The 27,550-nt window shown below is 38.1% G+C and overlaps 2 protein-coding genes across 3 annotated transcripts in view; one reads left to right on the top strand and one right to left on the bottom strand.

Annotated features, from left to right (window-relative positions):
- Positions 1-2,656, top strand: part of Hmgcll1 (3-hydroxy-3-methylglutaryl-CoA lyase like 1) — a 122,636-nt gene extending 119,980 nt beyond the window's left edge. For both annotated transcript variants that reach the window (XM_006973739.4, XM_042281282.2), the window contains exon 9: positions 186-2,656. In XM_006973739.4, coding sequence (XP_006973801.1) covers positions 186-296 — 111 coding nt within the window. In that variant the 3' untranslated portion in view covers positions 297-2,656. The remainder of the gene's footprint in view (positions 1-185) is intronic.
- Positions 2,657-11,565: 8,909 nt separating this feature from the next.
- Gfral (GDNF family receptor alpha like) overlaps positions 11,566-27,550 on the bottom strand; it is a 57,214-nt gene continuing 41,229 nt past the window's right edge. The window contains exons 8-9 of the mRNA XM_076575399.1: positions 27,048-27,120; positions 11,566-24,804 (exon numbers count right to left, since the gene is read on the bottom strand). Of these exons, the coding sequence (XP_076431514.1) occupies positions 24,741-24,804; positions 27,048-27,120 (137 nt within the window). The 3' untranslated portion in view covers positions 11,566-24,740. The remainder of the gene's footprint in view (positions 24,805-27,047; positions 27,121-27,550) is intronic.

Below are 27,550 nucleotides of genomic sequence, written 5' to 3' on the forward strand. Positions count from 1 at the left end.
TAAAACACTGCCTAAATACTTTATGGAAATAAATGTTGAGCCTGAATTGATAATGATCAAAACAATACTTCATAATTTTAAACAGCTAAGCACCTACTAGTGAGTAAAAAAGAATTTGCTTTATCATTTTTCCTTTTTACCCTAATTCCCCATCTCATTCAGTGTCTTTTTCTTTTCCTTGCCAGGGTGTGAATCTCTACAAAGTGATGGAAGCTGGTGACTTTATTTGCAAGGCAGTGAATAAAACCACAAACTCTAAAGTTGCACAAGCCACCTTCAAAGCTCGACTTGAATGAACTTATGGTTTAAGAGTTAAAAGATCCATTTCAGTTCCAATTCATTGCAGAATCATTAATGCCAACTCATTCTGAAGTGGAAGTTAATTTAAAAAAAAAAAGGGGGAACTGGGAAAGAAGAGATGCTATGAAAGATTATCACTGGGTAGACCATGAAGTAGATGGAAGGCAATACCAGCCTTCGGTTGAATTGCAAGCTGGGAATTAACACTGGTGGATGTCCTTCTGGATGTGGACAGAGCCTGTTCATTTGCTCTTACAGAAAGCATTTAGTTTTTACCTTAGTAGATGTGAAAATTGACTTCAGATTTCTCTAAGTATCGAGTACTGTGTTAATACTTCATCAAGCCTCCTTACCACAGGGTACATATTGTTAGTAGTTTACGAGCTTTGACACAATGCAGAGTGTGTGGCCCTGATGTTGTGTTTTCTGCCTCTGGATCCCGACTTTCCATTTGCCAAGTTTGTTAAGTTATGGACCAAGAGCCAAATTTTCGCCTGACCCTACATAATGTTTAGCAATAGAACTTTTATATTTCAAGTACGGCTCACATCTGTTAACTATTTCAATGACTTTACTGTGCTCCAAGATGCTGTGGTCAATGGCCAGATGCCATATCCTGAAAACACATCATACCTCCCATGTTTGTTCCATGCGTCCAGTTTGCTGTGTTTTATAATTACATTAACTGTAGAAAAAAAAATCCACAGTAGTATTTAAATATAGAGAAACTATAAGGTATAGCTTTTGTCCTGGTGTCTAAGGAACAGTAATGACAGTAGGCTGATGTAGACACCACAGTCTATTTCCACAATATCTAGTTCACTTCTGAATTGCACAAGGAAATGCTGTTGTGATTTTTTTAAAATGTGAATATAATTTCTAACTGGTGAAAATTCTGTTTCCATTGACTTTCTGTACCCTAGATCTGTTTATTTTTGTTTGACTTTAGGATGTTTATTTTAAAGTTGAAGTGGTAGAAATACTATCTGTTGTGCCAAAAAAATTTTGTCAGGGATAACAAAAATTAATACATCAAAGATCAAGGCCTGGAGATGGTCCAGTGGTTGAAAGCACTGGCTTTCCTTCCAGAGGACGTGCGTTCGATTCCCAGCACCCACATGGTGATTAAATACCATTTTAACCCCAGTTTCAGGGGATCTTGACTTCTTCTTGCCTCTGCATGTACTAGTTAGGGAAGCTGTAGATAGGCATATATGCAGGTAAAACATTATTAACATAAAATATCACAGACATCCTAGAAAACAGTAGAGATGTTGAAATGAAAATATTCCAGGAACATTGATTAGAACCAAAATATCATTAAAGGTACACAGTAGGAAAAAGTTAGAGTGGAAACATACGGGTTTACAAAGAAATCTAAATTTGCACGGATGACTCCAACTTGTCAGCTTGTAACAGGATTCTTCAGTAGGTTCTGTGACAGCCTGCTTTTCTTCCAGAGGACTGAAAGCAATTCTGTGCGTGGGAGTTCAGGTTGGAATATGGATGAAGCAGAGGCAGCAAAGTTGCAGCCAATTGTGGATTTACCTCAAGTACCATCTTCCTGCAGGTCTCACTCGAACACTAGGTGTGGTAGTTTAACTGTAATTGCCCCCATAGGCTCCTTGGGACTGGTACTCTTAGGAGGTGTGGCTTTGTTGGAGTAGGTATGGCCTTGTTGGAGAGGGTGCCACTGTGGAGGCAGGCTTTGAGGTCTCATATATGCTCAAGCCATGCCCAGTGTCTCAGACCACTTCTTGTTGCCTGTGGGTCAAGATGTAGGACTCTCCAGCACCATGTCTGCCTGCATGCCACCATTTTGCACCATGATGACAATGGACTAAACCCCTGAAACTGTAAGCCACCCAATGAAATGCTTTCCTTTATAAGAGTTGCCATGGTCATGGCATCTCTTCACAGCAACAGAAACCCTAACTAAGACACCAGGGCACTCAAAAGCAGCTGCAACAAATGTGCTCATTCCTCCAATTTCTGGGGAAATTGATTTTTCTCTCTCAGAGTCGTGGAGTGCTAGTTTTGAGATATTTGGGGAAATATCTTCTTATGCAAACTACTTATAAAATCAGTGGCCAGCATCGTTGTTTTGAAGTGAAGCTCTAAGTTCTTTCAAGGACAGGGTAAACTTTAACCTTAAATACAGTGTTACAGTTACATGGTACCTACCTCAGTGTTATCTGCTCGCTTCCCTTACTACCTTGACATTATCTAATTACACTTGACACAAACTAGTTCATGTTTTGTTGTTCCCTTCTCTCCCTAGGAAGAATTCTCCCAACATATTTCAGCTAACCAGGAAACTTTTCAATCATTGCAGGACCCATCGAAAAAACAAAAAGCTCACCCACATGTATTTTGAGACCTTTGCTTGATTCTACCTAGAAAGGCTTAAGAATGACAAAGCAAATATAAGTTTTATTGGAATGTGAATGAAAATAATCTTTCTTCACATCTATTCGTAAGTTAAGGAAAATATCTATTCTGTGTCCTGGAACTTGAAGTATGTTTTATCATATACATATGTTGCTGTTCTGTGATAGCCAAGTATTTTCGAAGGACTCTGTAGCTTCTGGGTGGGACTATCACTAAGTAGTAGATAGCTTTACCTAGGATGTGTAAGGATCTGAATTTGTTCTTCCTACTCAATATACCAGCAAGCAGAAAGAATTATGCATTCTGAAAATGAAAATTTTGTAAATCTTACATTCATGAACTCAAAGCAAACAAATTTAATCTGGTGGTAATTTTCTAGCAAATTCAATGTTCTCTTTACATTTTTAGCATTCTATTTACTATAAAGTTTAATAAAAATTTCTTAGTTGTATGTATATGGCTCTTAATTTCCACATGTATGCTCTTAATTTTGATAATTTTGCATACTCTATCATCTAAATGAGTAATTCTCAATATGAGTCAAAGGATTCAGCATTGAGTAAATAATTCATAAATATTATCCCTTTCAAATTTGTCAATAAAGAAAACTAAAGACTCAGAACCAGAAACAAATATGAACTAAAATAATAGACAAGGAAGATTCCAGTAAATATCCATGTTCACTTTGCTCTCATGGACTGGAAGATATAGATTTTGTGCCTAAGTGATGTAGGCCCAAAAGTGAAGAGAGAGAGGGAAAGATGGGGAAGAATGACATGTGAGGAGGGTCACAGAAAATAGTCAGGAGAGGGACAGAGTGAGAAAAGACAAAGAAGGAGGAGAGAAAGATAAAACAATCTAATTTTTGCCAATAAATACCTTATAGACAAAAATACTATACTTTTATAATTATAACAGTATTAAATATAAATGGTATAAAATTATGAAAGATATAAATATTATAAACAGTATAAAAATATTATCAATGTGCCACATCAGTAGGATATTTTAAACTGTAGGCAAAGTCAGGATGTAATATATGAGAGAAGAACAAAATAAAAAAAAAACTGTAGGCAAGCAGAAAAACCGGAAACAATAAGTTTTGAAACCCATTTATCTGACAAATATTCAGAATTTGGTTCTCTACCATCAGCAGCTCATTCATGCTGCAAGTACCTTTTCCATCCTGCGGTGTAGGCCACCTTTTGATACTAGCTCCTGGGAGGGCAGGCTCATTGCCACGCCTCCAGCCTTGCATCCACATAGCTCTCAGTATGTACACAGCCTTTTCCTTTTCCTGTGATTTTTTTTTTTTTAATCTTTAGAGTATGGCATACACTTCCACCCTTCCAGACATCCTCTCATGTTTTATTGAGCAGAGGACCATGACAGGCCCTTCCCAAAGGCGTTTGTTCTTAGAGGACTAGACCAGGAAGACAGACTAAACACACATCTGGGAGCAGGCAGAGAAGAGGTTCTGACTGAAATATACGCTATGGTGAGAAAGAGAGGTGAGACAATATAAGCCCAAGGAATAAGCCTGCATCCAACTACTCTGAGACAGAAGGAAAAGGGAATAATTTTTTATTTCAGTGATGATGACTTCAATATGGTAGCATTATCCACATCTAGGAGGTCTTCATCAGGTTCATTTTGTTTATTTATTTATTTATTGCTAGTTACAAAATTAAAAGGTAAGGGGAATGTCACCAGGGAACAGTAGGGAAATTCGTAAACACAGCAGACAGGATCAGACACAGAAAAAGGCTTTCCTTAGGGGTCAGGAAACACACATACACCAACCACACAGAAAAGTGACTCTGCAAAGCACAGGGGGCGCTCAAGAAGCCAGAGGCAGGTCTTCCCTTGAGGGATGGGGCTTTTACGGGTCTCTGTGGTGGTCTTCTTGTCTTGACTTAGGGTTGGTCACTTTGAACAAAGTCAGGGAAGCTGGTATTATTGGTCCACGAGTTTGGCTTAAAAACATCCTGGTCTGGCCTTGAATTTGTTGGACAAGTCCATAGGCAGGGGACCCTGCAGGCAGTAGCAAAAGCCCAGCAGACACTGGTGGTGGCTGTACAGTGAAGGATCACGAAGAATGGTGACACTCTACAGTTGCTGTGTGGTGGATGTGTGACATCAGGGCATCAGCACTTAACTTGTTCTACTGATGGTCTCCTGTAGTTATCTTGAGCCAAATCCAAGTTCACATATCTGTTCTCACTCCATTTTTTACCACACCGCCAATGGCACAGTCCCACTTGCTCTAAGTACTTTTTTTCTTACATAGTTCTCCCTCTGTGTCCTCCATCCTCCTCGGCTCAGTCTTCCTTACTTCAACTGCCTTTTGGCTTCCTCTTTTTGTCCTGTGTCTTTAACTTCAGACTCAAAAGACAATTACCTTCATCTGTAGTGCGTATCATGGGTTCAAGCCCAGCAGAATGATGATCCCCAGGTTCTTTTTTTTTTTTTTTTTTTTTTTTTTAAGAAAGGCAGACCTACTACATCACAACTTGCATTTTAACAAGACCTGTGCAGTTAAGTTGGTAAGTACTTGGCTATTCTGTTTGTTTCAGGTCACTTTGGTGTCTGATAAACATCAGAAGTTTCGTGTTGAAATACTTTATAGCACTTTCCTCATCAAGCGTTGCACTCTAACCTATGTCCTTGGCCTGCTCCTCAAACAAGATGGCCGAGTGCTATCTAATGTAAAAAACATAAGGAACAAAGTGGAGGAGGGGATAGGATTGGCAGCAACACAGAAGGACCAGAAGCTCTTAGTTGTGTGGGCTACATTCAATCGAGGGAGCACGGTCAGGGGAAAAAAAGGCAGTGTTGTAAGAACTTGAACAGGCAGGTACTATGCAAGTTACCCATAAGAGGTTGTGTAGGCTCACCACCCCATCTCTTCCTTCTGTTATCTTAGAACTAAGATACAGGGAGGAGGTCTGGAACACTTCCAAGCTCCTCCATATTTCTCCTATAATAAACTCTCTCCTTTCTTGTAACTATTCATGGGTCTATGCACAGTTCATTGTAAAGAAATGCAGAACCTGGAAATTGAAATGGCTGCCCTCCAGATGCAAACTGCCCCTGAATGATCAGGTTCTTCTTCTTCTTCTTCTTCTTCTTCTTCTTCTTCTTCTTCTTCTTCTTCTTCTTCTTCTTCTTCTTCTCCTCCTCCTCCTCCTCCTCCTCCTCCTCCTCCTCCTCCTCCTCCTCTTCCTCCTCCTCCTCCTCCTCCTCCCCCTTCTCCTTCTTCTCCTCCTCCTCCTCTTCCTCCTCCTCCTCCTCTTCCTCCTCCTCCTTCTCCTTCTTTTGTTTTTTCAAGACAGGGTTTCTCCATGTAGCTTTGGTGCCTGTCCTGGATCTCACGATCAGATTCTTTTAGCATCTTCTCTAGGTATACTGCTCTGCCTAGACATGACTGGCCCCTTGTAACTAAGAGCTCAGCATCAACTTCATGATGCAATCCAAAGTAAATCCTTAGACTCACTCACCTAAACTGGACTGGCAAGAGACGTCTTGACATCTTTAAGCTTCTGTTCACCAACATGGTGGGCATGCCACATGCCAACCATCCATTCATGCAGTTACAAGTTGCTGAGTCCTTGTTGAATGCTAAACTTGGTGTGTGCGGTCAGCGCAAAAGCCCTGAACAGATCTGAGCAGAGGTACAGAGGGTGGCGGTAACCCATGGTTTCACTTCTCCCTTGCCTTGGTTCAAATAGTAGGGCACTGATTGGGAAATGCCTGTATCTCATTACTGAGCCTGGGATTAGGCACTTTGCAGCCCCTTACCTGAAGAAGGAAGGCCCCACAGAAGGCTTGCCCACCCCAGAATATTTCAACAACTTACCAAACTTTTATTGTAAATTTTTAACTTGTTTATTTTCCTAGTTGTCTTTCTTCCCAATCAGAATATATGTTCATAAGTAGAATCATAATATTAGATCCATGTCTATCACTTTGCAAAAAATGTCTCCAAATGGATTAAAGACCCCAATGTAAAGCTTAAAAGTGCTGAAACAGAAGAAAACTCAGGAGGTATCCTACAAGATACAGGTGTAGGCAGAGCTGACTAGGACTCCATTGCCCAGCAATTTAGGTCAGACAAGTAGGACCTCATAAAGCTAAAAAGCTTTTGTACCACTAAGGATAGAGTCAATTGAGTGAAGAGAAAACCCACAAAATGGGAGAGGATCTTTGCCAGCTGTTCATTTGACAGAGGATTGTTAAGATGCTGAATGCATGATGAACTCAAAAAATGTCAAGGAAAAAAAACAAAAACAAAAACAAATTACCCATTTAATAAACAGTCTGGTCCTGAAGAGAAGAAATAAAATATGGCTAAAGAAATACCTCAAAACATGGTTCATCATCCCTAGCAATTAGGGAAATGCAAATCAAAACAAGTTTGATATTTCCTCTTACCCCAGTTAGAATGGTTAAAATCAACGAAACAAATGATAGGAAATGCTGGCAAGGATGTGGGGAAAGGGAAACCCTCATTCACCGTTAGTAGGATTCCAGCCACTCTGGTAATCAGTATGTAGAATTCTCAGAAAGCTAAAAATAAATCTACCATATGATCTGTATACCATTCCTTGACATAAGACCAAAGAATACAACATTTTACCCCACAGTACTCAGTCATGTTTCTCATTGCTCTAGAAAATGGAAAAAACCCAAATATCTTTCAAGTGATGAATGAAATATGATAATGTGGAACATACACACAATGGAACACAGTTCAGCTGTCTCTTGGTCAGAGAAGTCCAAGAGACTCCCAGAACAATATAGTCTATTTCTGTTGCCCTTGGTTGCCTTTCAGAATTTGAAAGTAATTCCCTATTGCTGAAGACATCATGAGTTTCAGACACAGGGCATAGAAGAGTCAAGCTGGATCTGATCTGGAAGCCTCTTCCCAGAGAACTAGCTTTTACAGAACCAGAAGATGCTATGGAAGAGGCCAAGGGAAGGAAACAACCAATATACCCACTGAACCGTGACACCTATGACTCACAACAATAATGAGCATAGCAAGATAGCTCTAAAGGTGCAGTAGTGTGTCTCATTTATTTTTAGTTATCACGTCTGGTACAGGAAACCTAGCCAACTACCCAGGGCTAGTATGTCGATCAACTTCAGAGAACTCTCTACTGCCAATTATGAAACCAACATAATTCCTAACTTTGCTTTAAATGTTTATCCTTACACCCACCTGTGAGTATAGCTCTCATCTCTCATCAAAGAAGCTTCTTTTTGCAGCAGACAGAGACCATTACAGAAAGCCAAAATGCAAGAGAATAACTGACTGTGGTTCCCAGTACCAGTGGATCCATCTACAACACAGGGCTGCACCTAATGCTCAGAGAACACCACAGAAGAGGGACAGGATGATTGTAAGATCTAAAGGACCAGGAAGTCTGCTGTGTTAAAAAATAAATAAATAGAAAAGTGAAAACATGAAGTCGTTGGGGGATAGCCACAAAGAAGATAAAAAACAAGGAGTCAGCTGAAAGAAGAGAAGAAGGTCAGCAAACAATCCCCCTGCAGCTAGCAATGAGGCTTAACGGACTCAGTGCATGTCTGCTGTACATGGGGTTTTGATTGAATCACGTTTTAGTCTCTGGAGACCAGCAGTTTGTTCTTAGTTTTTACTCAATGCTATGCAGCCTTGTTAATGTATCTAGTGCCTTTAAATGTCACTACCTTCACCTGTATAACACACAGAAACCCAAACACATGTGCACGCGCGCGCGCGCGCACACACACACACACACACACACACACACACACACACACACACACACAGTCTTTATATAGCTATTGGAGAGATTTCATGAAAAAAATATGCTGTGTATTTGGCAAAGTGCCTGGCACTTAGTAAATGATAAATAAATGTTAAGTATCATCAATTTTATTACCCCTTCTCATGGCTCAGTCTTACTCTAGAGTTAGCCTCGAGAGAGGTGCTCATAAAAGGTCCTCGTACATTCTGTTTTATGTGAAGGCTGTGCTGTTTTCAAAAGGACTGCCATGTTATCCACAAGACAACTTATCACCAAACACCAAACTGTGTATCTTCCTATTGGTGTGCTTGTATGGTGCTGCATCCACTGAGCTCTGCATCCTGACACAGCCTTTCCTGAGTTGTAAGTGTCACTTGCCTTGGGATTTTATAAGAATTTCATTGATTAAACATATCAAGCACAAGGCTCAGTATTCATCTTAGTCTGTTTGATATTGCTGTGATAAAGATGATGAACAAGAGTAATGTGGACTTACTTGGCTTACGGGTTACTGTCCATTATCAGGAGAAGCCAAGGCAGGAACTCAAGGCAGGAACCTGGAAGCAGGAACTGAAATCGTAGAGCTACACTGTGTGTTGACTTGCTCTTCCTGGCTTGCTCAGTTTTCCTTCTTGGAGACCCCAGAACCACCTGCCCAGGAATGGAACAGTGGGTTGGGCCCATCCATATCAAACAACATTCAAGAAGATACCCCATAGGCTTGACTATAAGCTAACCCCCATGGGGGGCATTTTTCTCAACTGATATTCTCTCTTTTTAGATGACTCTAGCCTCTGTCACAGTGACAAAACAAACAACAAAACCCCCATAATTACTCAGGGCAGTATTTATATTCCACATCCTCAGAGTCAGAACTGCCAAAATATTGGGAAATTGTCTCATACTTTTGGCAGACAAGCAACGGAGTAGGTGGGTGTTGATATCAATTGCCACATGAATTGCTAGGGATTATTTGATAGTCTCCTTAGTTATGTAGGCTTCTACTTTCTCCTTGCTCTACATGGCTCTGTTAGAAATTTGTGTGATATTTTTCCTGGAGAGACACCACACCACACCACACCACAACACACACACACACACACACACACACTAGATTGGGAAAGCTCAATAGGCTAAAATAATGATTATACCAAAGTCCAATTTGGTGACCAAGAAGTATAATGAGATTACTGCCAAGAACATGGGTGGAGTACTTATGGGAACTGGAATGACTCAACTACAGCTGCATCACTCACTGTAAAGCCCACCCCAACACAAGCAACAGCTTATAAAAATTTCAACTTTGGGACTCTCTGCATGGCTTGTAGACAGTTCAACAAGTTCAAGAATCTCCTTTGTGTGTGTGTGTGCCTCATTACTTGCTTACTGTGACTATAACTTTGGGGAGGGTCCCCCATCAGTCTTGAAGTGTTAGTTTTCTTATGCATATAAAGTTTGTTTACTTCCCGAGTCTCATGAGCATCCCTGCTCTTTCCTGGAGGGACTGTTTCAACCTAGAAAACACTGCTGTACAACACATAGTTCACATAATGATATCATCCTTTTTGCTCCACTGGTGGTGTGGTTTGAATATGAAATGGCCTCCCTAGGCTCATGTGTTTAAACACTTGGTTTCCAGCAGGTGGCGCTTTTTAAGAAGGCTGTGGAACCTATAGGAGGTGCGTGGGTCAGCCATACTGTCTTCAGTTCCTGCCTTTCCTTACTACGCTTCTTGGTCTTACGGTCTTTCTCACTCAGGGAACTGAGTGTCATCTAACAACTTCTCATGGCAGTATTCATACTTTGTTCCTTTCCAATGTGATAATTTGCTGTGTCAACCTTTGAGACATTTTACTAAGGTTTTCAAATACAGAGACTATGCCATACATATCTATGTATTTGTCGTACCCATTTCGTGAAACCCCCAGAGACCACCAAGGAGCCTGTTTCTGATGCAAGCACATAAGGGTCCTTTTATTCAGGTTCAACGTGGGCCACTGCATGGCAGATGGAAGGAAATGTGGCTGCGGCCACAAGTCCAGGTGTAGAGGGTTTTTGTAGGGAAAAACCACAAGCCAGGAATTGGCAACTTTGGATTGGGTAGAAGGGATATGGTGCAAGGTGATTTTTTTGAAACTATTGGTCTAGACTTTGGGAGAGAAACCACATTTGAAACCATTGGGTTAGATGCTTAGCAGGGAACCACAAACCGCTGAACAGGATTATCTGGACTGCCCAGCAAGATTATCTAGATATCTTCAAGGGCCTAAACCTCAGACAGGATGTCTGCAGGAGGATACTGCCCTGTATCCATTCCAGTTGTCATGGCACATTGCTGAGGTCCTTTATGGAACTGAGTACATCAAGTGGTCTGAGATGGTGGCCCTTTCCCTAAGGTAGAGCCTGAAAGTCAAGTCTAGGCTTTCCCATATCCACACTGATTCCTATGAAGATTTCTACATTGTAATACTTATGCTATAGTATTTATTAATGAAGAAATAAATCAACCTAATATTCATCTTATTTATCTGGAAGTGTTATGATAAGCTTCATTTAGTAAAATCCTCAGTAAATATTGAGATGTATAGGGTGGAATAAGAGCCCTATCTCAATGGCCTAAGACCATATTACTTCCAAAAACCTGTTCTTATGGAAAATTTCAGTTCACATATTATTTTAGCTCTCTGAAGATGTAAAGCCCAGCAGAAAATTAACTAACATCCCAGATATATCTGAATTTTGGACCCTGTTAGATATGTTTACATATGAGTTCAGTAAGCTACAGATGACTTGTTGATTCTCCCGTAAACCAACTGAAAAGATTTTTTTTTAAGTATGTGTACAATTGTTTGCTGAATGTCTGCATGTGTACTATGTGGGTGTCTGAAGAGGGGTTAGATCCCCAGAACTGGAGTTGCAGATGGTTGTGACCACTATGTGGGTGCTGGGAAACAAACCTGGGTCTTCTGCAACAGCAATATGTGCTCTTAACTATAAAGCCGTCCCTTCTGCCCCTGACAAAGTTCAAATACAAATCAGAGCAGAGAGTTGGATAGACATCAGAGCTATTAATTGGATAGATGTTTCAGAATAGTTTATTTTAGTTTTTAGAAGTCGGTGAGACATTCTTAGCAGCATCATACAGAGAAGGCCCTCACCACAAAGAAATTCAGCGTCACCTTGTTTTCATCACCCAAGCCATTTTGGGTTCTGGATGGCCATCTGCTTTGTTCTTCACAAACAGATTTAGTAGGTAAGCAGTTCCATCTCCTCGTGCTCCTGTGAGGGCTGACATCATTCTGTAGTGCCATCTTGGCTTAACTGTCTTAGATATTTTGGAAGGAAGTTAGCTTTCATCATTAGATGTTTTCCTCATGGTCCCAAGGTGGCTACTACAATTTAAAATTTCCATTCACACTCAAGGACAGAGGTGATGGTAACAATCTTGAGGCATCCATCTTTTTGTAGCTCTCCAAGGAACCCTGAATGGAATTGAACACAAATGGATTACATCACAGTGTTTAGTCTACAAACTCAAACATTTTGTCTTGAGAAAATTGTCACTCCTAACAAAAATTAGAGGTCTATGTGTGGAAGCGGGTGAAACTGGATCATTGAATAAAACCTATGTCAAATGTGATAAATGGGGGCCAATTTATATCAAGTGTTGGAGCCAGAGCAATTAGTAATATAACTAATAGTTCTCTGTAAAATGACAGCCAGGCAATTATTGAAATTATCCCCAAATAAGATTACATTTACGATGTGATGTGAAGGAGTTCAGAATAAATGCTACAAAACCCAGCACCATGCATGCCTATCCCACTGACATAATTCATGATTCAGATGAGATCTGAATGAAGGAATAAGGTGGTAAAAGTAGGTAAGAGGAGGCAAAGACCATTCCATGAAAAGAGATCACACATAGAAAGAGTCCCTGGAAGACGGACGCACAATGCATTTTGGAAAATTCAAAGAAAGCATTTGTGGCAGAAGGACAGAAGAAAAGGGTGAAAGACAGGTGAGTCAACTATAGTATTATAACTATCCAAATTATACCATGTTCAAGGAACTCATTAGGGCAGATATTTTGAAATTGCATTTAGAGCCTCAAACCTCTTACATAATGTATCTGCAAATGAAACTCCCCAGTCACTCCCCTTACCTGCATATTCACTAAGTAAAATGGTCTAAGTTTTTTTTTTTTTTTAAAGAAATCGCTAACAAGAACTCACTTTATCATGTGATTTGACACCATTATTTGAACAAACATTTCTGAGTATACTAATTCCTTGGAACTTAAATACAAAGAAGGCGGTGTTTACTTCTTCCTATGGACTAGCTGCTCATGAGAACTCAATCTGCTTTAATCTCTATAGGAGTCAGGTTTTATTGCAGCTCGTACCACAGCGCCAGTGAGAAGAGGAGCAGAACATAGAAGTGTAGCTTAGCTTTAAGTGTTGGAGGTTTCAGATTGAGGGCTTCATTTACTGATGGTCTTATGGCTGTTACTGACATCATCAAATGCTGAGTGACAGGGCATAGGAGTGTGCAGATGATTCCTCTTTTGTCTTCTCTTTAAAAGCCACCAGATTCAATCACAAGGGTGCAGCTTAATAGTATTTTCTAATTCTGACCACCTTCTAAATGCCACACTTCTAAACCCATAGTTGGATAATATTTTTCTTTCTGTCTTGGCACAATATCCCACAATTGGGGTTGAGTTTCAATATGTGGAACCTTGGAGGACATGTGAGCCCTATCCAAACCATAGCAATTATGATGAGAATCTTACAGTAAAAGAAAGAATAAAGGTCAACCCTTCTCAATTATTGGCCACAATGTTGATTTTCTAGTGAAGGCCAGTCACTATTATAAATAAAGAGGTTGTAAAACATGTTCCAGAAAAAAAAAATAGAGCTAGAGTCATACAGTAGAAAACTAGTGAATAAGTAAGGCGATTTTATGTTGTGTTATTTTGTACTGGGTGAGAGAAAAAAAGTTAACAAACCAGAAGAATCTTAAATACTATTCTTGGAGAAGAGAAAGGAAAAACTAGGTAAATCTCCCTTAAGCAGATCTTACCTGAAGCTGCAGATTCAAGTCTGTAGACTTGGAACTCTGCAGGACTCAGTTAAGAGGGAGTAGTATGTAGACGGCTGGATCAGATATGAAAGTCAGTTCAAACATTTGGAAACTTATCTCTGCCATAGGCTGCATAGCCTTAATTCAAAGTTTGATGTCTTATTTTGTAGATAAACGACTTAAGCCAATAAATTATGTCTTTAGATTTCTTTATGATTCTTGATGCACAAATTTCTGGTATGCAACTCTTTATTTAGTTGGCATTATTTCTGTCAGTACATAGGCCATTTTAGAAATACTCAACATTCCTCCCTACAACAACCTGCATTAAAAACCCCCAGAACTTCAGTTTCCTTTTCTTAGAATCCTGTCCATATGAACCAATAGAAAATACTTAGGATAGAATTAATAAGAGTTTTATTGATTCGAGGTGCTTTGCACCAGCTGTCAGACACAGCCCAGACTCCTCAGCTATTCTTCACCCCGAATTCATAAAGAACAGGATTCCCACCGGACAATTTTAATTGGAAGCATATTTTCTTCCTGTGATGCAAACTCAGGGTCAGAACAGGTAACCTACAAGATTGCTCCACCATATGTTCTCCCCAGAAAATATATTCCCTAAATATCGGGATACACAAGAGGCAAGGATTACATAAGTCTTAAGATAAACTTCCTGTCAAACCAGTTCACCATAACCGAATGGTTGGGTTTCTATGGAAGGCAAGATGCAATTTAGTTTCTGGTACACATTAGGAGAAAGAAAATTATGTCATCCACCTGTTCGAAGGCCTGTTAGTTTTATGCTAGGCTGGGTAGTATATTTTAATACATTTGAAGATATGTTTAGTACATGGTTATATATCGAAAACTAGAAATTCTTAAGTTTTTTTTTGTTATAGTAATGTTGTGTGGATAGCAATATTTATTTGTTTCATAGGCAGACTTTTTAAAAAATGACATGTACTTTACTAAGGATGTGAAAAAAATGTAAGCAGGCAAGAAGGAGCTTCAAATGTAAGTTTTTATGCCTGATAAAAATGATTCCAAACCCTACTGTGTTTTCGTCTAAGAATGAGCAGATATCAGCAAGGCTGACCAATACTCACTTTGTAATACAGAGTATAAATTAACCATAACGTTCCAGTTAAAAATGATTAAATTTGGATATTGCTTTTCTGTCCAATTCAGGTCATCAAATAATGAAAAGTCAAATTAAATATGTTGTTAAAGTACTTTAATGCTGCCATGATTTGTAAAGGTATCTCTGTAATTGCTGGTCTGAACTCACAGAGATCTGCCTGTCTCTGCCTTCTAAGTGCTGGGATTAAAGGCGTGCATCACCACCACCCGGCTAAGTCATCACTTTTTAACATTCAGCACTGTGAAGCAAGGCCCTTGTCATACTCAGGTCTTGCGCAAGAATGGTAAATAGCAGTATCTCAAAATGTTTTCGATTAACCACCCTCAGTAACACCATAAAATATCATTACTCAGGGCTGGAGAGATGGCCCAGTGGTTAGGAGCGGTTGTTGCTCTTGCAGAGGACTGGAGTTCAATTCCATCCACATGATGGCTCATGACCATCTACAACTCTGGTACCAGAAGATTCAATGCCTTTTTCTGCTTCCTGGGACACAGGCATGCATGTGGTACACAGACAGACAGACAAAACACTCATATACATAAAAGTAAATAAATCTCAAAATATGAAAGAAAAATCACACTGGTGAATAGCAGTGGGGAAGCAAGAGCACTCATTGCTTATGCCAAAGAAATGAGATCTAGCAAGTGTAAAACTACCTGTTCAATAACAGTGGAGTCAAAGCCAAGCTAAATTAGAATGTTTCTGACTTAACCCAAAGAAGGCGGGAAGACAAATAAGAAGTTTGGCCTCTCTCCTTCCTTTCACCCTCTTTTGTACATGTAATGACTCTGTGTACATAATTTATATTTTTCCAAAGTCATCGAGCTCTCTGACCCATCCCAGTGGATCCCACATGTTACTGTTTTTCTGAAGCCCTGACTGATAAGTTTACACAGGCTGCAGTTAATTTGCTCCCAGTGAGAGGACATTACTCGCTTATTAGAAGCAACTTTGGGGCCAGGGGCAATTGATTTCTTAAGTAGGGTTAGAAGAAACTCAGAGCCATGAAAACTAGATTAATCTTGAAGTGGTAATGAGAGCCATTCATTTATTGATCAGTTTCTCATATTTAAAAGAATGGTCTCTTTCCCATCCCAGGAGAGGTTCTGGAGCACATACAGCGCAATAAACAGTAGAGACTGGACTGAACAGAAAATAAAGTTTTGGTCCCAGCTCTGTCCCTTATCAACTGTATCACTCTGAAAACATGTCTTAGACTCTCTAAGCTCACTGTTATTTATCTGTAAAATAAAGAAAAGCTTAGTGCATGCCAAACAAAACTCTGATGTATATTAAATATATGCATCTTGGAATAATGCCAGGTAGAGTAATTACTTAAATAAATGTAACCTATTTTGTTAAACTGCCATGTTATCCAGCAATATCCCCCTGGCTTCTCTAGAGTCCACTTCCCATCCTCACTGATTTAAACAAACACATGAATTGTATTGAACAATGAAACATGAACAGAAAGACACATGTTCCTTCTAGATGGGAATTTTAAAAGTAAACATGTTCGCTGTCATAAGGTTTAGTTTCCAGAGAAGGGCTATTTTGTCAGCCTGAGCCTTTCAGATCAGGCAACAGTGAGTCACCAGCGCTGATCAATAGTGAAACTGCACTGTGATGGTAGAAAACAATAGCAGCTGAGCTCCAACTTTGTTATTATTAAAAATCATTAGCAGCTAGCTCACGATTGCTTACTACCATACAATAATCCAAACTACACAATCTAGGCATCTACTCTCAGGATGGCCATTGCAAATCAAGGAGAAAGCAAAGGCAAATGAATGCAGATGTGGGGAAATTAAAATGTAAGTCTATAGAAAGTGAGTTTTGTTGCAAGTAAGAGTTCCAGATTTCTGATGACTATAAAGGGAACTTTATGTGCAGGGTGAATTCAACATCTGTCACATAGGCAAAAATCACTTATTAAAGGAATCAAACCATTTAATGTTTGATTTAAACAGAGAGATGTGTCACATGGATTTAATAAATTGGTTATTTTGGTCAGAAGTAAAATGAAATGTGGGAAAATTATTTGACCTAAGGTCATCTTCTCTGAGTTGTGGCTGTCATACAAAAATGTCTTGCAAATAATAACAAGACAACCACACTCACACAAGGCCAAAATTGTCTTTTAAAATTTGTTCTGCTGTCTGTGATAACAAGAACTTTCTTGTCTTCTATGTGCAATAGAAACAGCACAGGAGATGGAAAGAGGATGCACAATTCTGAGATTCCAGAATTCTACTTCTCTTGTCCTTTTTCTCTTCTACCTTGCTTTCAACTCCTACTTCTTCCAACTTCCCTTAACCTTATTAACTCAGTGATTTTTTATTAACTTTTGACTGTGGACCTTTTACTTTAACTGATGTTCAATTGAACCACTGTGGTTATGGAAGAGAAAAATAATGGAACAGCTTAAACCATATATATATGATTTCGGTTTCCTTAAATTATGATATTCTCCAGTTTTGGAAAGAATGAGTGAGCAGTACTCATTCATGGAGAAATTGGTTGACTCCAGCCTCTGAATAAAGCAGCCATTGTTCAGTTTGAGTTCAACACTAGCCTTTTCAAGCACACACGGAAGCAACAGAATGAAAGCCAGGCATTGTTTAGAGAAAGAGCAACAATTTCTAAATTTTCTAAACTTGGGCTTATAGTGATCCAACAATTGCAGACTTGAGAGTTGTCATTCTGTATTGAAAGTTATAATACAAAAACTGTGGAAGGTATACTGCAAGAAAACTCACAAATAACATAGGTGTTTCGATTCTTGAGAGAGTGGGGCATAAGAAAGATAGGTATGAAGTCCAACCTTGACATCCTGACCCCTACCCCTTCTCAACAACTAATCCCCTTTTCTTCTGATTATCAGCACCCACTTATGGTTGATCCTAGTGTGGGTTTGGGTCCAAAGAAGACATTACGGATAACACTGGCATATAGGCAAGTATAGGAAACTTGCCAGCATATGACTTCCTTATTTCTTGTTTTTCAGCAACAAGATGTGTGCAAATTGTGTGAAATTAACAGGGCACAGGGACTCTGGCAGACAGGAAGACAGAATTGAAGAAGGAAGTTGAACTTGGCTTCCACTCAGGACTGTATAATATTTCAATGTACACAGAAAAAATCACAGACAATTTTACTTCCCACAAGAATTCACAGTAGCTGCTTCACTCTTTAGAGAGTTAGCAAAAGACCAGGAAATCAAAAATATGCCAACACTCTGGACCGTGATGTATCCATTGAGTCATCATCTCTGAGAAGGTTGAGGGTATCAAAAAGGCTAAAGTTAGTCAGAATACTAAAATGTACATCAAGCATTGAGATCCCCTTGCAGTAGCCACCAAAGGAGGAGTGTTAGCATATTGTGGGATCTGTTAAAAGTGTAAATTCTCACCCTGTTCCAGGCAAACCCAATCAGAAATTTTGGAAGTATAGCCCAGGAATCTGACAGTCTTCCTTTTGATTTTTAGAAGGATTGATGTTTCAGGACCACAGAACAGGGTCAAGTGTGACATATGTGTATTTGTAGACTGTATCTCATAACCTCATCTGTTTTAGGCAGATCGCTCCCATACATTGTATACTTCATTGGTTACATAGTGATTAAAAGAGTTAATCTAACCCCCCAAACATAGAAAAGCAAAGCAAAAGTAGGTACAAATGACTCCATCAAATTGCAAAGTTAAGAAGGAAACACTCAGATGATTGCAGAGGCAACCCTTGGAATGTGAACAAAACATTTGACAAGAGCCCAATTTACAGAGCTTAATATATGCAAAAACCATAGCTGGAAGCTTAAAAAATGGTTATCTATTTATTTAGTAAGTACAAACCTTTCATGGAAATTATCAGTGGCTTTGGGATATTAGAATATTATGAAATTATAAATCGTTGTTCAATTAACAATTCTTTGTATCTAACACTGTGACTCTTCGAGGAATTTTTTCCTGTCTTTAGCCACTAGTGGTTTTTAATTTTAATTCTATAAATAGGGCTGGGTATGTAGCTCAGTAGTAGAATGCCTACTAGCCTATACAGGAGCTTGGGCTCAATTCTCAGCACTGAAAATAAAACCTATAGATAAATGTTTGTTAGGATTAAACTATACTACTTATATAGAATACGTATGTATATTCTACATATGTATGCAAAAATATATATCTATGTAGAAAATTCAATACACATTTAAATAAAAAATTTCAAGACAGGGTTTCTCTGTGTAGCTCTGGCTGTCCTGGAACTCAATCTGTAGTCTAGGCTGACCTTGAACTCAGAGATCTGCCTGCCTCTGCCTAACAAAGGCTGAGATTAAAGGTGTGCACCACCACTGCCCAGCAACACCTTGAAATATTTTAACATTGATTCCATTTGCATCTCACTGCAGAGTTTCTATCAATAGCATTTTATAGAACATAATAAAGGATATATTATGTCTTTCTTAATCTTTTTAATCCACAACATATGCCATATTTATTTTAAAACATTTACTTGTGAATCAAAGACTATGCTTAATTTGCACTGAGAGCGTGTATCCAAAACAAACTTGAGATTTAAGAATGGATAATTTACTTCAGATAGTTTCTATAGTTGCTGTTAGATATACAAGCTTTAGAAAATATTTTATCTGATTATATCTCTATTGTAACTGAAAATACCAGATATCCATTACACTCAGCATAAAATCATACATTACATTTTATAGATAACATAATTACATAAGCTAGACAGAAAAATTCCATAACATAATGAAACTGTATCTTTACATTTAAGCCTGCCAGTCTTCTAAACTAAAACTTCAAGCCTCTGTGATTAAAGGCCTGTGGGAGTTTTTATAGACAGTTACTGAAAGCAGTGAGCACTACCAACATCTGATTAAGTGTGTACCTATCACAATAGGTTCATCGACGGAGCAGACTGTGGTGACAATCATTCTACTAGCTTATTCTTGGGGTGCAGTCAGTGTGATCTGAACAAACATTGATGCCTCAGAGAAGCAATTGGGGAACAGCTTAGGAAACTCATGTACCATGCCTCATTCAGTTCAGATAGTTCTCACTCAAGTTCTAAGGAGAGTGGAGACTGAGAGCAAGCCGGGCTGATAGGGATGTGAGAAGAAATGAAGACACTGTCCTTTAGATTTTACTTTTGAGTTTTCTAGGCTTACGATTGTGAGTAGTTTAGAAAACAAATAAAAAAGGGTATATTCTATTCACCATTAATTTGTATCAGTTTTTATGTAAGTGACAATAGTCACATATATATTTTTTATAGAGTGACAAATTAAAAAAAAAGACAAACAAGGAAATACAAATGAGCTGTAGCTTTGTAGTGACAACGAAGTCCCTGATTCACTGCTGCCTTAAACTTTTCCCCCAAGAGACCTTGCTAAGTGGTAGCTTGTAACTGTTAACTCCTCAGGAGATCCTGGGGAAATTCATGAGAGGAAATGTAGAGGAAAGCAGACCCAGAGTAAATATGCAGAAGCAGGCAGAAGGAAAAAAAATCCTATTACTGGACAAGTCAGATGGTTTGAATGTGGTGGTTTGAATGAGGCCACGGGCTTGTATATCTGAAAGATTGGTTCCCCAGTTGGTAGAATTGGTTAGGAAGGATTAGCAAGTGTGGCCTTGTTGGAGAAAGTATGTCACTAGGGGTTGGCTTTTAGGTTTCAAAAGTCCATGACATTTCCAGTTAGGTTTCTCTTTTTTTTCTGCCTTGTATGTATGGATCAGGATGTGAGAGCCCAGCTACTGCTCCAGCACCATGCCTGCCTAATGCCATGTTCCCTGCCATGATAATCATGCACTTCTAACCCTCTGGAACTGTGAGGCCCAATAAACCTTTTCTTTTATGAGGTATTTTGGTCATGTTGTCTCTTCATAGTGATAGAAAAGTAACTAAAACAGTTCTTGAGAGAACTTCATCACTGTTAAGATTCTCAAAAGTGAGGAGAATACAGTAAGTATTCTGTGTGAAGCAGCCTTTTCTGTGGTAATCAGAGGGGTAGGTGGAAGGTAGTGGAAAACTCAAAATTTAGTGGATCCAGCTCAGATCTAATTCAGCATATTTTCTGCTTGAATGTTAGATAACTCCGCATGGATATCCTGAAGGTGTTTGAAAATCAGTTAGTTCATACATGGAGTTATCATCAAGAAGAGAACCAGTAAGAAATAGATGGACTACATTCCAAGTTATCTCATGACCTTTAAGAATTCTTGATTTAAGGAGTCGTCATTCCTGTTTGAGTAGTTGAAAGAAAACCACAATGAGCTGTACAGACTCAGGATTAGTAACAAGTTAGCTGTGAGTATCACAAGCATGAGAGGAAAAAGAGACGAAGTAAGTGTTTTTGGAATTCAGAAGGACAGATTCATGTAGAAATTTCCACAGTGATAGAATGTTAATGGAAAAAGGAGAGCCTAGGATGATACCTTGAGGTATTCAATATGTCATTTTTCTCTGTTGGATAAGCTCAACTGAAAGAGTAAGGTCAGAAAACCCATACTGTGTGATGGAGAGAGGTAGGATAATTCTGAAGATGAAGGTGGCACACTGGACTTTCAATCCTAGTCTCATTCTCCCATGTGTACAGTAGTTTTCCAAATGGCACCATGGTGGAACTATCGGCATCAAAAGCCTATTTTAATGAATATTTTTAAAACAATCCTCATAACTTCAACTTCCTACAAATACCTAATCCCAAGTTCTTTTCCATTTTAAGTACTATTTATGAAGAACATCAATTTTCTCATATGACATCTATAATTTCTCTTGTTAGTATCATATGATCATTCCAACCTATTCATTTCTTTGTGATATTGATCACTTCTAAGAAATTGGCTTATAAACTTTTGATTTTTAATTTTTTTTTTAAATTATATATGTCTGTACTATACATTAAGCCTATTCTTCCTGCCTGTTCCTCCTCCTTCTTCTCCTTCCTCTCCTTTAGTCTTCCTTTCCTTCCAGACTACTTTACTTCTGCTTTTGTTACATATGTACCACAGGCCTTCAAATACACAATTCTTGTGTGCTTCTTTATTTTTCAAATGTTTGAGGGGTTTGTTTAGATCTAATGTGTTCAGAATTGCACCTCCAGTTCTTAGTACACTGACTGATGTTTAGTATGTGCTCAGTAAATGGGTGTTGAACAAATTAATCACTGCAGACGTTTAATTCCTATTAGTTCAATATCGCAGTCCACTTTAGAGATAATACTTAGACTTTTCCCATCCATTGTTTACATTTATTGCTGGTTCACTTTTATTCATTCAGAAATCATTCCCTTGTTTGAAACTTGTTCTTGTGTGAATTTTTTCTGGGGAGACATGAAAATATCTATGTATCCCAGATAGGATACGAACAACAGACCAAAGAGAGGGCTTGGTGAAAGAAAGATTTTAACTAGGACTACTTACAAGAGTGTGGGTGAAAGTGTGCTCACAGACACATGGGAGGCTTATAGGCAGCTACACCGCTGAGGAAAGACTTCTCCGCCCCAGTAATGGTTAAGCATCTATACGCCCTTTGGGAGCAACTTTATAAGCCCTCCCTCTAGTAACTCTTAACTGTCTACAATTCCTTCCAAAGGGAACTTGTAAGCCACAGCCCCATGACTGAAAATAATGGATCTAATGTTATGCAGGCTCTTTAAGTAGGCAATAGCCATGCGATGGCAGGCTGAGGGACAGGAATGGAAACCACAGATGCAGTCACCAAGAGTTGCAATTTATTGGGAAAAACAATGCAGAAATTGTTATAGTGAGATGTAGTGGTCTAAGGCAAAGAGAAGTAAGTGTTGGGAAGACACGGAGCAAGGGTCCTTAGCCCAGCGCAGAGGAGGCATGTTTCTAAAAGGTATTCCCAAGGACAGAAGAAATGATGGGGTTGACAAGAGAGCCATGATATGTAACATTTATGGTGAGTCTTTAGACCTAAAGGGTCTTTGTGTTTCTGACATCTATTCCCTCAATAGCTAGGTACCATGTTCTAGAGACAGGTGACTTTAAATTTTCTAAAGTATTTGATGCTGTGTCCTTCTGCTGTTGCCCTGTCTTGTTGCTCTTCTTATCCAGGAAATAAGATTCTGTTTTAGTAGCGACACAATGACTCCTAACAGCCATCATCAGTGAAGCATCCTCCTGTAGTAGGTGGAGAGTAATACAGAGACCCAAAAGCAGACAATGTGAAAAAGTGTAGGGACCTTGGCACTTTCACTCCCAAATGGGATGTCTTCCCACTGAGAAGGGCTCAGGGAACTAGGCAGAAAAGAAAGCAGAAAAATTGTAAGAACCAGAGGGGATGGAGGACACCTAGGAAACCATGTCTTCCAGATTCAGCAGGACTGATGTCCATATGAACTTTTGGAAACTGTGAGAGCATGCACAGGATTTGCACAGGTCCAAGCTAGATGGGGCTCCAGTGCTGAGAGGGCCAAGAAGACAAAGTTTCCCATCCCTAACCAAGAAGCTATCTCTTAATGACAACAGTTTGGAAATAGAAACATTAGTTTTCTCTAGTGGGTTTACAAGTCACACTCAAGAGCAGACCCCATGCCTAGCAGTAGGCATCATGATCAACACAAAAGGAAATCATAGGTATTTTCGTGGATGTTTTTTATGTGTGTCTCATATTGCTTGTTTAAGCATTTATTTACCTCACTGGTCTTGTGATTGTAGATTATGGTTTTCAATTTTGTATTTTTATAGTTTTTACTTCTTACTGTATATGAATCTATACATGTGTGTTTCCTAGGTTTTGTTGGGAGGGGGTTTTTTGTTTTTATTTGCCTGTTTATTTTTTAAAGATCGAAAAGGGTCATGACCCACAGGTTGGTCGTGACCCACAGGTTGAGAACCACTGCAGTAGGCTGTCCACAATCCTTTATGGTTACCAATTTTTATGGTAAACTTTATGGTACCAAGATTTACCAAGTCTTACTTGCCTGCTTTCAAATGTAAAGTACTGCTTTTTAGTTGCCCTAAATATACAGAGCCAAATGTTAGGTTCAAGTTTAATTTAATGTAGGTACTTTAATTAATAAAAAATGAGACCAAGCAAGAGAAAAATATTTTATCTTCAATTGCAAATGTATCTTTAATTACTAGCATGGTGTCCTTGGGTTATTAAATATTTATGTTTTGTGTGACTGAGCAATACAACCTTAAGATTCTGAACAGTGAAGGCTGATGTGATTGTATGCATTTGTAAAGTGTATATTCATTAATTGGTAGATATATTTTCAAATACAGTTACACTGATGACAAGCCAGAACAAAGTAGCAATGTAGAAAAAAACTATAGAAAATGGCAATGTAAGTATGGCTTTATTATTACAGAATTTCATGATGATTAATCAGCAAAGAAAAATTAAATTCACAAAATACATCATTATTGGGGTGACTTTTCGCAGTCACTGTAGTTGCTTTATGTGTTTATGGACATTAAGACACTAAACTAAAAGTAAAATTCAATACGATTTAAATTATAAAATTCATAAGGTGTCAGTTTTTATTTTTAGAACCAATCATCTAACTAAATATGTTTAATGTTAATGATTTGTTTAATGATTATACACAAAGTAAGAATATGCAAATAACAAATATATTCAGCATTCTCATTAGCATTTTCATTTGATCAAGTTAATGGGAAACTATATAATTGCTCAGAAAAAAATACATACTCTAACTACATTAAATCATATTATGAGAAAATTTGATATTTGCACTGATATCATTCAAGCAAAAAAAAAAATGCTACCTTTTTAGATGGTACTTTTTGTCTCCAAAGGAAATGTTATCAACTAGTTATGACATCACTACAAGTATTTACTCAAATATTTTTAGGAAAAAGAGCAGATCTGTGGTGATTATGCTACATTACTGTGCCAGGCATTGTTGTATATAATGACTGAATATCATCAAATCCATCTTAAATCGTATTATTGGCAAATGTAATTCTCCATTGGTTTACTACAAAAACTTGGACTTGATAGTGATCTGTGGCTCACTGAGTGATGACACCTCCAGCTATTTCCATAGGTGAGGGATCTCTTTTTTTACTTGATATCCTATGGAAAAATAAGAGAAAAAGTCCATATGTTAGTGTCAGATGATCACAAATGTGCATGCTTATGTTTGGGGATGGAGTCTTTGTTGAGGGATGAGGATAATGAAGTTCCTGAATGCAAAGTTTCAAGAGTGGAATATTCTAAGGCCTCTTTGAGGACTACCATATATTCACTATGGTTTCCAAGTAATCATATTTAATGGCCTATTTTTAAGTATGTGAGTTTAAAACTACAAATTTCTTGGAAATTTATTTTAAGACAGGCTATTTTAATTTAGTATGACTACATAAAACACACGTGAAGCTCTTCATAGTGCCTAAGGGTAAGTATCAACAGTGGTTAGACAGGCTGCTGGGTACAAATGACTGAAATCTCTTAGGGGTATTCTCTAATTCTATTTTGGGGGTAGGCGGAGGAGGCTGTGTGGTTGATGGTGTGTGTTTTATTCTTTTCTGTTCATAAAAAAATTATTTCATTTTAGCCATGTTCTTAATTTTGGGTCTTATTATAGAACACAGTAAATTTTAAATTACGTGGGAAATAATTTTTACTTAATAATATGAATAATTTATCTTAAATATATCCATTACAGCTAAGTCTGTGACTCAATGGTAGAGCTCTTGCCTTAGCATGCACTGGTCTACTTAAGCTCAATTCTCAGTACCACAGAAAATCTCAAAACAAACCAATAAAATATATACTAGAGTAATTCAAGATTTTGTGTTTAATAATAACAACACTCTCTATGTTTTAGAAAAAGAATTGTTCATTTTTGTTCAAACAAAGAAGAAATATAATTATAGCTAATTCATGGGGAACTCCACTGCATTGTCTATCTGTGGTGTAGTTTTGTATGTGAGGCCTCATGAGCCCATTTAACCAATGTGAACTTTGTATGACGTGTGTTGATAACAAGTAACAATCAAGAACCATCTCTCTAGGTGTTTTATTGGGCTAGCAAACTGTGTTCCTTCAAAACAGTGTGATTGTTGTGGAATATCCAGGCAAGCAGAATGACTGAGTGGTGTTTCCAAATATTTAAAGCCATATAAAGGAAAGTCAATTAACTGCACATTTCTTCCCTTAGAAAATGATTTTTAATTATTTGGACTTCAAAAAATTATATTGACACTCATAGAATATCTTCTTAGACAATGTTTAAGGTCTTGGAGCAGTCAGTTTGTTTTGGTAGATGTTAAACTAAATGTTTAGAAAATGTTAAATAATTAGAAGAGTTGAAACCAAGTAGATTCATTTAAAAAAATCATTGTTGCATTTAAAAAGAAATGAATTTGAGTGTCCTTGGGCAAAGCATCCATTCCATTCGCCATGTACGTGGCCCCTTGTTATGGCTGTTTACCTCCTCACTTTGGTTTTTTATTATTCCTGCCTGGTTGTCAAATCCAGTAATTAGGTTTCTTAGCTTGCTTCTGAGGAAGCAATATGTGTACATTTACTGTGCAGTTGATTGAGCAAACTTTCATTTGTAGTTATCAAATGTCAAAGAGAAACACATAAAGATTATTGATACTCAAATTAAATATATACTTGCATTCATGTATAATGAATGAGCAAATGAGCATGACACTTTTTTCTTTTTATTGATTCTCTCATATAATACATCCCAACTGCATCCTCTCCCAGTTTTTTTTTAATTAAAAGTAAGCAAGTTATCTATTGTCAGTACTAAGGAAGTTAAGATATTTTCAAATTCTGAGATTTAGAAATAGAGAAATTGACATATTCTGGCAACGAAAGCAGCAAAAAAAAATATTTGCAAAGAATACATAATATCAGATGGTGGCACTCTTTGTATTGGTATGACATGAGGCCTCATTGACTATGTCTTTTAATAAATATATATTAAAACTTGAACAAAACTTGTCAATATATAGGAAGCCACAGTGATGAATAGGTCTTCAGATAAATGTAACTAAATTATACAATATGTGTCTTATGTGAGTTGGTTATTTTTCTAAATAATGTCATCTGGAAACATCATAGTTTAGTTTGCTGTAGGAAAACCTAGGGAGAATACTGATAAACATTTTAATTGGAAGGAACCCATAATCCTTCTGTACCTGTAAATTCTTCATGAAATCAACCCCCTGTGGTCATTTCCCTTACATGTGAAGTCTAAATGATGTTTCCATAGACCGATCCCACATAAAGCTGTATTGAACACCTTCATTCTCAGGTCCTGGTATTGTCCATTCCCTCCCTTTTGAGTTACATTTACTTACCTCAGCTTGAGCATCACCAAGAAAAGAAGTCCACAGGTAACAATCATGCACAGGACAGCATAGACTAGGTCTCCTGGGAAGGAAAGATTAGCAATTCATTGGATATGCTAATGTGGATGGGGGTGGGGAGCCCAGCAAGCTTCAATCCTGCCTAAAGAACGACAGGCAGTTAAGGAATGCTGAGAACTGGAAAAAATACTCTTCCCCAAGACAGAGCACATTAACTGGTCATCCAATACCAAATGGCCAGTCTTGAAAACACGCATACAAGTAACCTACAAACTGAGATGGTTATCTTAGTAATATATATGCATATACTTATATATATGTAGCAATAATTACTGAATGAAGAGGTCATGAATTTGAAAGAGAGCAAGGAGGTGGGCATGGGAAAGTCTGGAGGAAGAATAAGGAGGGGGAGAATGATGTAATTATATTATGATCTCAAAAAAAAGATTTTTTTTAATTCATTGGATTTTTAGAGACAATAAGCACCATTTTCA

Source organism: Peromyscus maniculatus, chromosome 7 (genome assembly GCF_049852395.1).
Source record: "Peromyscus maniculatus bairdii isolate BWxNUB_F1_BW_parent chromosome 7, HU_Pman_BW_mat_3.1, whole genome shotgun sequence".
Classification (NCBI taxonomy): Eukaryota; Metazoa; Chordata; class Mammalia; order Rodentia; family Cricetidae; genus Peromyscus; species Peromyscus maniculatus.